The sequence below is a fragment of the Rhinoderma darwinii genome, chromosome 1 (assembly GCF_050947455.1).
Source record: "Rhinoderma darwinii isolate aRhiDar2 chromosome 1, aRhiDar2.hap1, whole genome shotgun sequence".
NCBI lineage: Eukaryota > Metazoa > Chordata > Amphibia > Anura > Rhinodermatidae > Rhinoderma > Rhinoderma darwinii.
Window position 1 is genome coordinate 127227533 of NC_134687.1, and position 15301 is coordinate 127242833.

The 15301-nt window shown below is 39.2% G+C and overlaps 1 protein-coding gene across 2 annotated transcripts in view; it reads left to right on the plus strand.

Moving 5' to 3' along the window:
• LRBA (LPS responsive beige-like anchor protein) overlaps window positions 1–15301 on the plus strand; it is a 641245-nt gene that overhangs the window by 180824 nt on the left and 445120 nt on the right. For both annotated transcript variants that reach the window (XM_075860361.1, XM_075860360.1), the window contains exon 34: window positions 10278–10342. In XM_075860361.1, the coding sequence (XP_075716476.1) occupies window positions 10278–10342 (65 nt within the window). The remainder of the gene's footprint in view (window positions 1–10277; window positions 10343–15301) is intronic.

The following is a 15301-nucleotide window of genomic DNA, read 5'->3' on the forward strand; positions in this document are numbered from 1 at the left end:
ACTTATAGAGGGAGGCAGTACATGGATATCCCTTGTCCTTTTACTGTGGACTGAAAGGACAATCTAATGGGTTCTCAAACTGCTGATCCTATTATGTTTTGGCTGAGTACTTCCATTGATTTAAATGGATATCACCCTCTGGTTGCAGTGTGATCTGCCACTTTGGAGCAGATTAAATTACCCTCTAGAGGTGTTAAGATGTTAGATAGAGAAGGGGGGTAAAAACAGCTTGTATTTGACAGAGCAGCTGAGATAATGTCTGGTAAGTATGGTTGTTTGCGTTATATTGCTTTGTTCACCAAAGCTTCCCTGGAGTGGTGCTGAGAGAGCGCTGACATTGAAGGCAAACACTGTTGAAATGTTCTTAATAGTTTTGTTTTAAGTACTTGTATATTACCATAACACCGCTCGCCCGTCCTCTCTGATGAAGGGCTCATTTTGACCTTCTTTTATGTGTGTTTTGTATGGTAAATTTAATATTGTTTGGCAAAGAAATGTAACATTCTGGACAAAGTGCTTGATATTGAAAATTAGGTAGAAAATATGACATGAACAATTAATCCGCATGCCCAATGTAATGTGATAATAGCCAAGTAGGACATGTGCAAAGGGGTGGTCTCCAAAAGACAACCCTTTTAACACTTGGCTAAAATTAGAATAAATTAATTTGAATCTTGTGTAAATGTCATAGCTTTGCCTAAAGTTTTCCTAACTATGTCAATAATATTATGCTTTTTCTGATCATTATGTAACTGGCATTATTTTAGGTGCTATTTCCTCTATTCAATAGCTTTTACTTCAGAATTTCTCAATTACAAGGGTTTGCATTTCATTTTGAATGTATGACAAAAAGGTGAATTATTTTCGGATATAAACATTCAATTTGCAAGTCAAGTAACAATGGTCCGTCGTGCAGCAAAGAAAGCAATCAATATTGCGTAAAGAACAAGGTTTTAATGTGTTTACAGTACCTTGGGCTACTACTAAGGAATATTAGCTTTTTTTATATGCCACTGTTTTTGGTTACTTGTAGAAAGATCGTTAAATACAATGCGAACCGCTACTACGTCGTAATATGCTTGCAGTAGCATGTTCATCAGCTGTGGTATTTGTGAATCACTCAGACTCCGTCTATCTAGAACAATTCAGATCTTAGAGGGTTTATATGGGATTTCGTTCACTATACGAACGAGCCAGCTGCCATGGAAGTCAATGTTCATGGCTTGTCATGGCTCGTCACAGAGCAAGCTCTTTGAGTGTAACAGAGTGTGTGTGTGTGTGTGTGTGTGTGTGTGTGTGTGTGTGTGTGTGTGTGTGTGTGTGTGTGTGTGTGTGTGGCAACTTTTTCAAACTTGACTTTCTAGATAAAAAAATTTTTAAGCGGTCTAAAGTGCAATGTAAAGACACATTAATTTGAACTTTGATCATTGGTGTACAGTCAACTTGGTTTCTCTCATTAAGGTGTTGACACTTTTTTCCCATTTTCATACTGCGTCCATCACTCTTCCAAAAAGGGGCGTGACTTAAAAGATATGTATATCTTTTTAAGACTTTTTTTTTTTTTTTTTTTTAAATATATATGAACTTAGATGTGATGGATAACAGGTGTAGGGCCCGTTGTCACCAAAGCAGTCAGTTCCACTGATCTGACAGATTCACATTTCAGTACAAGATACATGGTCGTGTAAATGAGCGCTGATCAACGAGGCAGCTGATTGATCGGTGCTCGTTTGCTCCTTTTCACAAGGAGCTAGTATGCGGACGAGCGCTCGTTACTACGATCACTCGTCCCCATACATTTTTATCATGTCGGCAGCGCGTTTCTCTGTTTACACAGGGAGATGTGCTGCCAACAACGATAATTGCATCGTTTTAAATGCAGAAACTATCAGCCGATGAACGAGCTTTTGCTTGTTCATCGGCTGATCGTTGCCCTGTTTACACACCGCATTTATCAGGGAACGAGCATTCTGTGAATGGTCGTTTGCCCAATAATTGGCCGGTGTAAAAGGGCCTTTAAAGTTTATATTGAGATACTGATAATGGTCTGCCTTTTAATTTTCTATTCGTAAAACAACCTTGTGTAGAATATATTGTGTGCTGTAGAGACAACCATTTACTATATTATAAAGGGAACATTTTATGTGTTATACATTCAGGACTGGACATTGTTGTACATCTGCTCTGCGGTTTCTGGTCCCAAATTAGTGTTCCTGGAGGACCTTTAAGGTAGAACCCCAGGATAAGGTACTGCAGGAAATGTTTGTCAATTATTCACAATGTAGAATATTGACATAGCTGAATCCGATCTGCTGTTCTTCCTTTCTTAAGTGTTGAAATGTACTTTACAGTTACATGGTTACATTAATGGTATGACTGAGGCTTTTATTGTGTTTCTGCCCTGTGCCTCTGGGACGTAGATAACCAAGGCTATTACACGCTTTGTATATTACATTGATATGTGATTCTTCCAGAAGGTATTTGGTGCTTGATGGAATATTGAAATGCTCATGAAAAACCGTGACCGTTACATATTCCTTAAACCTTTTTCATTTATGTTTCCCTGTTTTTCTTGTTTTGTTTTCCAGTACAGATTTATTTTAATCCGTATATGTGATAAGTGTTGCTTTTCCTTTTAAAAGGTTCTTCCCATCTCAGACAGTATATCCATATAGATATGCTATAAATCTCTGATAGATGTTGGTCCCCGCTCTGGGACCCGCACCTATATAGAGAATAGGGTTCACCCGACCCCCGTACTGCCTGGGCGCTATGTGGTGATGTGGCCACGCATGTTCATGGCTCTCCCCGTTATGTTCTATGGGAATTACGGAAACTGCTGATCAGCGCATGACCCCCGTTTTCTATTAGTTTTGGGTCCCAGAGCTGGGACCTGCATATATTGGACGTTTTATGGCATGTACTGTGGATATGGTATGTCATAAATGTATAGGATGGTATTTTTTTAATAAAGATGGGGAGATAATGGTAGCAATATACATTAACCTTTTCGCGCATAGTGACGTACTATTCCGTCTTTCTGAAACGCATAGTTCGCGGGGAAAATGCAACACCATTTTCTGCCGGCGCGTTCACGAGCTGTGACACCTGCTGTTTCGGACAGCAGGCTATCACAGCTCAATACGTCGGGACCTGTCGCGATGGTCCTGCCTCCTCAATCCCCGCTATTGGTCAGTCAGTGACTAACTGTCCAATAGCGGCGATCGTTATCTAAACTTCGTCTCCCTGACATCACATCCTGCTGCAACCGCACTGAACGGCTCTGTTGGAGATATCGAGGCGTTCAGTGCGGTTGTGAGAAAAGGATAGAATAGCAAAGTCAGAAAAAAGTAAAAAAAAAACTACTTTTTTTCTACTTTTTTAGTATTGGGGTTAGTGTCAGGGAACCGTCAAAAAGCGTAGTTAGGTATAGTGTCAGGGAATTTAGCGTTAGGAATATGTCAGTTAGATCTAGCATTAGGGGTCCATCACCGTAGTAAGGCTTAGCGTCAGTGAAGCTCGGAATAATTTAGTTAGGTTTAGTGTCAGGGAATAGTCGCCGTAGTTAGGTTAAGTCTCGGAAGCCCACTCGTTCTATAAAAACTCAATTTTGTTTTGGCTAGTTTAAGTAGCAGCCTATTGCTCCTAGTTAGGGAAGCAAACAAACCTGTCCCAACGGACATTTACTGCTGAAGAGGCATATTCATTTCTTGCCTCCGACACAGACTCGTCGGATGGTGAGACTCTGTTTTATTTATCAACCTTCTCATGAAGATGAACCCCCTAGGAGACGCCCCAGGACCACCACTACAGTTGAAACCCCCAAGAGAAGTGACCCCATTTTGACCCCCACACCAGACATTTATGAGCCCCAAATCCCCGAGTACAAGGGCAGCCCGGGGATCAAATTTAATACGGCAGGGCTCAGTGAAATGGACTTTTTGAAGTCACTTCTTCACTGATGACTATATAGAGCTTATGGTCTCCCAGACAAATTTATATGCCCAACAGTATATTACAAAGAACCCCACATCATTTTATGCCCAATAACACAGGTGGACCCCTGTAGCAGAGTTGGGCAAGTTCTGGGGACTTCACTTGAACATGGGGCTTCCGAAAAAGCCGTCCATTAGGACCTACTGGAGCACGGACATCTTATACCACACCCCGATGTACCGTATGGCCATGTCCAGGATGTGTTATTAAAGAGACTCTGTCACCACATTATAAGTGCCCTATCTCCTACATAAGGAGATGGCCGCTATAATGTAGGTGACAGCAGTGCTTTTTATTTCGAAAAACAATATTTTTACCACGTTAGGAGCAATTTTAGCTTTATGCTAATTAGTTTCTTAATGCCCAAGTGGGCGTGTTTTTACTTTAAACCAAGGGGCGTTGTACAGAGGAGTGTGTGACGCTGACCAATCAGCGTCATGCACTTCTCTCCATTCATTTAGTCAGCGCATAGTGACACTGCGTTCACTATGTGCTGTCTTATACTGACAAATTAACGTTACTGAAGTGTTTAGACAATGACTAGACATCCCTTCTAGCCAGGACGGGATGTCAATTCACAAACCCCGCAATTCGTTAACGTTTGTTTGGTACTTACAGCAGATCAAGCGTATGAGATCTTACAGCGAGATTACGCTTTGCTCTGCTGTAAGTACAAAACAAACGTTAACGAAGTGTCGGGATTGTGAATAGACATCCCGTCCTGGTTGGAAGTAATGTCTAATCACGGTCTAAACATTTCAGTAACGTTAATATGTCAGTATAAGACAGCACATAGTGAACAACGCAGTGTCACTATGCGCTGACTAAATGAATGGAGAGACGTGCATGACGCTGATTGGTCAGCGTCACACACTCCTATGTACAATGCCCACTTGGTCTAAAGTAAAAACACGCCCACTTGGGCAGTAAGAAACTAGCGATCAGGGCTTCATGCCTTCAAGTTCCCTAGTGGGAGAAAAAAAAAGTTAAAACAAGTTAATAAAAATGTTTTAAAAAAGAAAAAAAAAAGTCATGTTAAAAAAAAAATACTATAACAGCTTTTCTTCCTATAATAAGCCTTTTATTATAGGGAAAAACATTTAAAAAGTACACATGTGGTATCCCCGCATCCGTAACGACCCGAACTATAAAAATATCATGCTATTGTACCTGCACGGTGAACACTGTAAAACATTTTTTTATAAAAAACTATTCCAGAATCGCTGTTTGTTAGTCACTACCCCTCGCAAAACAGAATATAAAAAGGGATCAAAAAGTTGCATGTACCCCAAAATTATACCATTAAAAACTGCAGCCCGTCCCACAAAAAACAAGCCCTCCCACAGTTTTTTTTGCCGGCTTTCAGAATATGGCAACACAAAAAATAAATTATTTGAAACAAAAGTGATTTTATTGTGCAGACCCTGCAAAGCGTAAAACTATATACGTATGGTATCGCCGTAATCGTACCGACCCGCAGAATAAAGTAAAATTATCATTCATAGCTTATGGCGAACGCCGTAAAAACCATCAGTATTGCTGGTTTTTGGTCACCTTGCTTGCCAAAAAAAAAAATGAAATAAAAAGTAATAAAAAAAATCGCATGTACCCCAAAATGGTACCAATGAAAACTACAGATTGCAACGCAACAAATAAGCCCTCACACAGCTTCGGTGGAGAAAAAGAAAAAAGTTCTGGCGCTCCGAATATAGCAACGCAAAATGTGCAGTGTGTCCAAAAGTGGATAACATCTGGCACCATTTATCAATGCGACATTGGCCACAGATCTATAAAATATTATTAATTTACCCCGTTATTATACCCTCTTATTATGTCCTGATGTACCCCACACAGATGACATATGCCCCCACGGTCTAAACTGAAATACCAGCAAAACCCCAAACAAAACTACCACTAAGCAAAATCTGCACTCCAAAAGCCAAATGGCTCTCCCTCCCTTCTGAGCCCTACAGCGTGCCCAAACAGCAGTTTATGTCCACGTATATGGCATCACCCAACCCCGGGAGAACCTGCTTAACAGTTTGAGGTATTTGTCTTCAGTGGCACGAACTGGGTACAACATATTGTGCACTAAAATGGCATATACCTGTTGAAATTTGCAATTTTCACATTGCACCATCCACTGAGCATTCATTTCTAATAGAAAAAAAAAACCTGTGTGGTCAAAATGCTCACTACACCCCTAATAAAATGCCTTCAGGGGTGCGGTTTCCAAAATGGGGGTCACTACTTGGAGGTTTGTTTTACTATTTCACCCCAGAGCCCTGCCATTGTAGGCTAATGCTGCGAAAATCGTCAAAATAGGCCTCAAATGCGCCTTTCACTCCTAAGCCCTGTCATATGTCCAGGCAAATGATAAATGCCTTGAGGGGTGTAGTTTACAAAATGGGGTCACTTCTCAGGGTTTTACACTCTGGTACCTAAGGGAGCTCTGCAAATGCGACATGGCGCCCGTACACCAGTCCAGCAAAATCTGCGCTCTAAAAGCTAAATGGTGCTCCTTCCATTTTGAGCTCTGCCATGTGCCGAAACAGCAGTTTAGGGCCACACGTGGGGTATTGCCGTACTCTGGAGAAACTAGGTAACAAATTATGTGCTGTTTTTTTCTCCTATTGTGGGAAAAAATTGGGTTTAAAACGACATATTTTTTGGGAAAAAAAAAATATTTTTCATTTTCACTGCCTCAATCTAATACAATCTATAAAACATCTGTGGGCTCAAAATGCTCACTACACCCCTAGATTACCCTGCGGAGTATAGTTTCCAAAATAGTCACTTTTCAGGGCTTTCTACTGTACGTTTGCCTCAGGGGCTCTGCAAATGCGACATGGCGCCCAAAAAACAATCAACCAAAATCTACATGCCAAGTAGCACTCCTGCCATTCTGAACCCTGCCGTGTGTCCAAGCAGCAGTTTATGACCACGTATGGGGTATTGCCGTACTCGGGAGAAATTGATTTACAATTGTTGGGGCGCTTTATCTCCTTTATTCCTTGTGAAAATGATAAAAAAATTCAACATTTTAGTGGAAAGAATGTAGATTTTAATTTTCACTGCATAATTCCAATAATTCAGCAAAAAAACAGTGGGGTCAAAATGCTCACTATACCGCTAAATAAATCCCACTAGGGGTGTAGTTTCCCAAATGGGGTCACTTTTGCGCGGTTTGCACTATTTTGGCCCCTCAGTCGCTTTGCAAATGTGACATGGGGCCGCAAACCATTCCAGCAAAACTTGAGCTCAAAGTCAAATGGTGCTCCATCCTTTCTAAGCTCCGCCGTGTGTCCAAACAGCAGTTTATTACCACATATGGGGTATTGCTGTGCTCAGAAGAGTTTGCTTTACAAATGTTGGGGTGGTTTTTCTCCTTTATCTATTGTAAAAAAAAAAAGAAGTAAACATTTGAGCTAAAACTACATTTTATTAGAAAAAATGTAGATTTTCAATTTCACTGCATAATTGCCATAAATTCTGCAAAAACCGCTTGGGGACAAAATGCTAACTATACCCCTTGATAAATTCCTTGAGGGGTGTAGTTTCCAAAATAAGGTCATATTTGGGGTGGTTTCCACTGTTCTGGTCCTTCCAGGGCTTTGCAAACACGACATGGCACCGAAAAGCATTCCAGCAAAATCTGCGCTCAAATCCAAATGGCGCTAGTTCCCGTCTGAGCCCTGCTGTGGGTCCAAACAGCCGTTTATTACCACATCTGGGGTATTGCCACAATCGGGAGACATTGCTTTACAAATGCTGGGGTGCTTTTTCTCCTTTATTCCTTGTAAAAACTAAAAATTGTATGTTTTTTCACAGACGAGTTCCAATAAATTTAGCAAAAAAACCTGTCGGCTCAAAATGCTAACTATACCTCTAGAAAAATTCCTTGAGGGGTATAGTTTCCAAAATGGGGTCACTTTTGGGGGTGTTTCCACTGTTTTGGCACCACAAGATCTCTTCATACCTAACATGGTGCCTAAAATATATTCTAATAAAATAGTGGCCCCAAAATCCACCAGCTGCTCCTTTGCTTCTGAGGCCGGTGTTTCAGTCCATTACCACACTAGGGCCACATGTGGGATATTCCTAAAAACTGCAGAATCTGGGCAATAAATATTGAGTTGCGTTTCTCTGGTAAAACCTTCTGTGTTACAGAAAGAACTGTATTACAAATGAAATTCGTAAAAAAAAAAGGAAATTTGTAAATTTCACCCCTGCTTTGCTTTATTTCCTGTGAAACGCCTAAAGGGTTAAAATAATTTCTGAATGCTGTTTTGAATACTATGATTGGTGCAGTTTTTAAAACGGGGTTATTTATGGAGACTTTCTAATATATAAGGCCCTCAAAGACACTTCAGAACTGACTGGTCCCTGAAAAAATAGCCTTTTGAAATTTTCTTGAAAATGTGAGAAATTGCATCTAAAGTTCTAAGCCTTGTAACGTCCTAGAAAAATAAAAGAACGTTCAAAGAATGATGCAAACATAAAGTAGACATATCGGGGATGTTAACTAGTAACTATTTTGTGTGGTATTACTATCTGTTTTACAAGCAGATGCATAAAAATTTAGAAAATGCAGATTTTTTGCAAATTTTCTCTAAATTTTGTTGTTTTTTTTTTTTTAGAAATAAATATTGAATTTAACGGCCACATTTTTTCAGTATCATAAAGTACAACATGTCACGAGAAAACAATCTCAGAATCGCTTGGATAGGTAAAAGCATTCTGGAGTTATTACCACATAAAGTGACACATGTCAGATTTGCAAAAATGGGGCTGGTCCTGAAGGCCAAAACAGGCTCAGTCCTGGAGGGGTTAAATGGGGGCTGGGGCTACATGGCAAACATTTTATTGCTCAAATTCAATTGTGTGACGTTCCCGGTGCATTGGAATAAGCTATTGCAATGAAACTCACTAGTGGTTTTATTTTAATTTTTCTCCCCATTTGCTGCATGGCAGGGCTGTTTTTGCATTTCAGGAAACTTAAGCAACTTTTCTCTTTTTATAGAGTAATATTAAAATGACTAAATGTGACATTCAAGCATTGTTTATTTACTCCATGGAAAAATGCAATTTTATTGCCTTAATTACACACAAAAAAATCATAATACAGTCCTCTGTTGTTTTTTTTTATTATTATAAGAGACTTCCAACATTTAAAATTAGCCATTTATTAGTACATCAGAAATTGAAGCAGCAGCAAAAGTTTGATTGTTACATTTTATTAAATTGTTTTGTTTGTGTTGAGGTGGTCAGTTTTGCAACAGGAAGTGCAGTCATATTGGTTGTCACCTTTTGAATTTTAACTCTTCAGAAACTTTTGATAAACGGTCCTTTTGTCATTATGTTCAGTTAATAACGATTGGACATTTTACCAACAGTTTTTGTAAGGGTAATTTCAAAGGCTGCATTTCAAGTCCCTTTTCTTTGTGATGTCTTTGTTTGATTTTGTCCCACTTATTTTTTTGAATAATAATTACATAGATATATTTTCCTATCGTTTCAAAACAAAAAAAAAAGCTGACAACTACAGTTCAAATGGCGCTTGTGAACCCAGCTGATTTAGGCGTTACCTTCTAGTTGTCAAGTCTCTGGGTTCTTAAAGAAGCACTCGCATGAGAATTGTTATTGCTTTGCCATTTGTAATGGGTTTATTGTACATGTATGTGATTTTTCTCACCGAGCATCTAGTTTTCAAAAAGCAGGCTCCGTTTGGCTCCCCGGTGTGGTCACATGATATCTAATTTGACTCGCCAATTCACACAGTGTCTTAAGTGTGGACCGGAAGCCAGTTTCTCTATGTAAGTCTATGAGACTCCGAATGTGATCACTAGAAGCTAAGTGAGCAAATAATTATCATATACATGTGCACGATGCCAATTACAAATGGGCAAAGCAATACAAATTTCCATGGGATTGCGGTTTTGCCGCTGTGGTAATATACTGCTAAATCCCTTTAGTTAAATTCCTTTAAGTCGATTTTTTGTCATTTTGTTTACCACATTTTCTGCAGTGTGGTGATTGTGCAGCAGTATTATCCGAAGTAAAAGATAAATCTACCTTTTACATTGTACAAAAGTACTTGGAACCAGATTATATGAAGTATATTTAGTTAAAAATTTACAAAAAGGCATCTCAAATGTATAATATGAGAAACACAAAATACGACCATTTGCTCTTCAGCCTTTTTCATTGATGAATAGAAAAATGCAATTGGTTTGACAAGTATTTTCCTCTGTTTTATGTTTTTTCTTTTTCTTTTGCAGGAGTGGCAGAACTCTATTCAGAAGAATGCTGGACTTGCTTTCATTGAGTTGGTTAATGAAGGAAGGTAATGTGATTTTATACCCACTAGTAACAGATTTTCAAGGCAATTTGTGTGTATTGGCAGTGTTTATGTGACACATTCGCTCTTTGGATTCATTGTTGTCAAGTTCTTTCTTGTGTAATTGTCTCATTAGATTGAAGCGCCCTCTGACCACATCAATGTGCAATGAATAAAGTGTAACTTCGGTTACACAGCGTTTGGCACTGCTACTTGACATTTTAAAGTCAAACCTTTAAAAACTCATGAAGTAATAGTTTTGTATTTCGATCTCCTTTCTCAAATATATAGAATTAGGAAATTTAAAGGGAGACAACTTCACCTATATTCGGCACCAGAAAACGGTCAGCCTGGCAGGATTCTGACTATTGTGTCTAATTTCCTGCTTCTAATTTTATAGAGTGCACTGTGAGGGGGAGACTGAGTGTAGCATGTGTACAGGGAGATGTGTGCGTTATCTTACTACATGCTGGATGATGTTAAAGAGGCTCTGTCACCAGATTCTCAAATCCCTATCTCCTATTGCATGTGATCGGCGCTGCAATGTAGATAACAGTAACGTGTTTTTTTTGTTTTTTTTTAAAACGTTCATTTTTGGCCAAGTTATGAGCTTTTTTATATGTATTCAAATGAGGTTTGAAATGGACAACTGGGCGTATTTTATTCGTTATGTCCAACTGGGCGTGTATTGTGTTTTTAACTGGGCGTGTTTAGGTGTATGACGCTGACCAATCAGTGACCAGTCAGCATCATACACTCCTCTACATTTATTTATACAGCAGCGATGTTCAGCCACATAAACAGAGATTAACGTTAATCAAGTGTCCTGATAATGAATACACATGATCATCCAGCCTGGACGTCATGTATATTCAGAATCCTGACACTTCTGACTCTTTTCTTTGAGATTTCTAGCAAGGGAAACTAAATCTCGCGAGATTACGTTGGTAAACAAGGTTTCGTTTCACTTGCTGGAAATGTCACACAAAAGATTCAGAAGTGTCAGGATTCTGAATACACGTCATGTCCAGGCTGGTTGATCATCTGTATTCATTATCAGGACACTTGATTAGCGTTAATCTCTGTTTATGTGGCTGCACATCGCTGCTGTGTAAATGAATGGAGAGGAGTGTATGATGCTGACTGGTCACTGATTGGTCAGCGTCATACACGTAAACACGCCCAGTTAAAAACAATACACGCCCAGTTGGACATAACGAAAAAAAAACGCCCAGTTGTCCATTTCAAACCTCATTTGCATATATATAAAATAGCTCATAACTTGGCCAAAAATGAACGTTATTAAAAAAAAAAACAAACGTTACTGTTATCTACATTGCAGCGCCGATCACATGCAATAGGAGATAGGGATTTGAGAATCTGGTGACAGAGCCTCTTTAAATTAGCAGCAATGTAAGATGATTCTTCTGTGTATTATGGAGGAGGGGGCTAGCAGAAGAAGAAGCAACAGTAGTAAATCTTGTCACAGCTTTCTCCTCAGTGTGCGTGCGTGCGTGCGTGCGCCTTAGATTTACCCTTTATAGTCCGCTGCTTTCTCCTCTAGCTTATTAATCCTTTACTTTTATGTTTTCCAATATCCGTTGCACTGATTTGTCACCCATTATGATGCACTGGAGAACAAATTTACCATGTTTGAGATTTGTTTTTGGTGAATGTATGAAAAAAAAGAAAATTCATACTTGCATTCTATGGACTAGCTAATCTGTAAAACAGGCAAATTGATTCTCTCACTTCTTATCCTGCTTAGATCTGATTTACAAGGCACCACTTTGCCATTCAGATGCAGTATAGAATCAGGCACCCCCCCCCCCCCATCGCGCAATTAATAGCTTCCAGAGAAAAGAGAATCTCATTAGATTTGGACTTCACTGCTGAAATTAAAGTAAAAACGGTGTACTTTAATACTGAGGGAAATCGGTTTTGCTAATGATATATGTAGAAATTCTGATAACTTATGCTATCACTTTTTGTATTTTTCTCAGAACTGATAGATTTTCTTTAAGCCACAGTGAGATGCAGCTGGGAGAGAAGGAGGTTCTGTAATCGAGGCCAACTGTATAAAGCCAGGAGCCTCCACTGCAAAACTCCTCTTATTCATACGGTTACCTACATTCAGTACCGCACTGTCCACTCTCCCGGCAGCATTTTTTTAATTCAGGTAACAACAAGGTGTAACTGAAGTTACACTTTAACAGTATGACTCAATTTGGAGCGGAATTGTAAAAATCAATAAATTCTATGATAGAGCTTCCTAAGGTATTGCAGTTTAAACGGTCAATATGGGGAATACCACATGTTGCCAGCATAACAGCACTCCGATTTTGAGTCTTACTGAGCAAGAGATCTTAAAAAAAAATCCCACTTTTAGGCAGGTTTTTATTGTATTCTGATCGAAGTGTTGATGACCAGTCCACCTTTAGAACAGGTAGTCTAGTATTTGTTAAGAACTTTACCAAAAGTTATGAAATTAAGTTCACATATTGTGTTTTATCAATGTGGATTTGACCCTTTGCAGAGCAACGGGTGAGATCCATGCAAAAGGCGCAACAAAATTTGCTACAAATCTGCGACGTGTGATCTCAATCGGTCTTACAATCAGGGGAATAAATTCTTACAAAATGATCAATACAATCAAATCAAAGTTGTCAATTTGACAAAACCCTTTTATAAAATACCCTATTAAGAAAATACTGATTTAATAGAGATGCTTTTTTTTGGCGCCCTCATCGGTTAGCCAGAGCAGGGAGCGCCTACAAATAGGATATATCTTGTCCATGCTTTACAGGCATCTCCCATTAATTCAATGTAAAATGTTTCATCCTACTTCAGTCCTCCTGTGGTATCGCTACAGAGAAATTGAACAGTTACTGCTGGACTCCCACACATATTATAGCTGATCTCAAGGGGCCACACCTGCGGGACACACTGAACAATCCATCTTTTTTTGGTTGCCCCAATGATAAAACGATCAAAGTGGACAACCCCTTTAATAACAATGAGGCAAAAAAAGAGGCTCTTGACCCCTAAAGTTGGCCATACATTCATTAGGCTGACCGCTATTCCTCCTAAATCCGCCATACACATGCATACTCGTCTGAGCATGTACGCTTGTGTTCTCAATAGGAAAAAGGAGTAAAACCGCTGCAAGACACCTCTGGCCGCAGCTTATTTCCTTGCAAACGATGAACATGCTCGACCCTTCTCTCCACTGACATTTGTTGGGATAGAGTCAGGACACCGCCATATGCATTAGATGTTCTGCCGGTCCCACTCGAAATCGGCAGGTTCGGCCGACCTACGTCTGTCTATGGCCACCTTAAGACATGACACATTTGCATCCCACCTTTATTTCTTTTTTTTTTTTTTCCATCAAAATAATTTTATTGAATATTTTAAATTTTCGAACAATGAAACCTTTACATAAATCCCATCCCTCTACCCGGTCTCGCCGCTCATGAGAAGCTGCACAGCAGCTCAGAGTTTCCATCTTGTACTGTACCGCTTCGAAAAAATCTCCATAGGGCTCCTTGAGGACAGAGTTGCAACAACGAGTCCCTTCATTTCCACAGATCATACAGATTATAGATAGATGGCACACATATATCACATACATATCAAACAAGTATAACATGAATCCAGGACGCAGTCCAGATGTAGAAGGTCAGGTTTGTACAAGGAAAAAAAGAATCAGCGACTAGCAGCTCCCGCAGCCCCCCAAGCAGCATGGCCAACAACGGTAACGGTCTATCTACCAGGAGTACGGTTGGAGCCAAACCCGGAGTGTCTAGCCAAGGATACCATAGGGCTTCAAATTTGTTTTGGGTGTCCCTTTTCCCACATACATATTTTTCCATTCTTAACATTGTGTTAACCCGTACTAATTCATAGTGTCTAGGTGGATCAGCATCTTTCCAGTGGGTAGCAATCAAGTTTCTAGCCTGGTACAAAAGGAGCATCACCGCCAGTCGCTGATATTCCATTACAGGCAGTGTAGCCCAATATACATATCACAGGATTTAGATCAATATGACAGCCATAAATCATGTTAATAAAATCAACCGTGTCTCTCCAGAACCCCAGAAGTCTAGTACAACTCCACATTACATGGAGTAAGTTGGCTCCGTCTTCCCCACATCTATAACACAGTCATGCTTATATCCCATTTTATGTAAAAGTAATGGTGTTCTGTAGACCCTGTGTAAAAGATATAGCTGTAATAGTCTTTACAATTCACTCAATGAAGTCTTAGGGACCTGTTCCACGACCTCTTGCCAAACCTCTTCCTCTATAGGTCCCACATCTTTCTCCCATCTTTTCTTTACCCCTTAATGACCAAGCCATTTTTTACATTTTTCCATAGTCTCATTCAAAGTGCTATATTTCTTATTTTTGCGTCGACATAGCTGTATAAGGTCTTGTTTTTTGCGGGACATTTAATTTTTAATAGCACCATTTTGGGGTACATAGAATTAATTTAAGTTTTATTAACTTTTTTGGGTGGCAATAGAAAAAAAACGGCATTTTCGCCACACTTTTTTGCGTCCTAAATGTTCACCGTTTTACCGTGTGTTATAAATAAAACAAAAACTTTATTCAGTGGGTTGTTGCGATTGCAACGATACCAAATTTGTATAGTTTTTGTATGTTTTACTACTTTTACACAGTGAAAACACTTTTTTTCAAAATTTTGTTTTTGTGTCTCCATATTTGAAGAGCCACAACTTTTTTTATTTTTTCTCTGATGCAATTGTATGAGGCCTTTTTTTTTTTGCAGGACGACTTGTAGTTTTTATCGGCACCATTTTGGAGTAGATGCGACTTTTTGATCACTTTTTATCACATTTTTTTTTTTAAGGCTTGATTCAAAGAAAACCGCATTTTTTTTAAACTTTTATTTTGTTTTTGAATAATAAAGCAGTTTGTAAAGAAGAAAAGTGGGTTTGT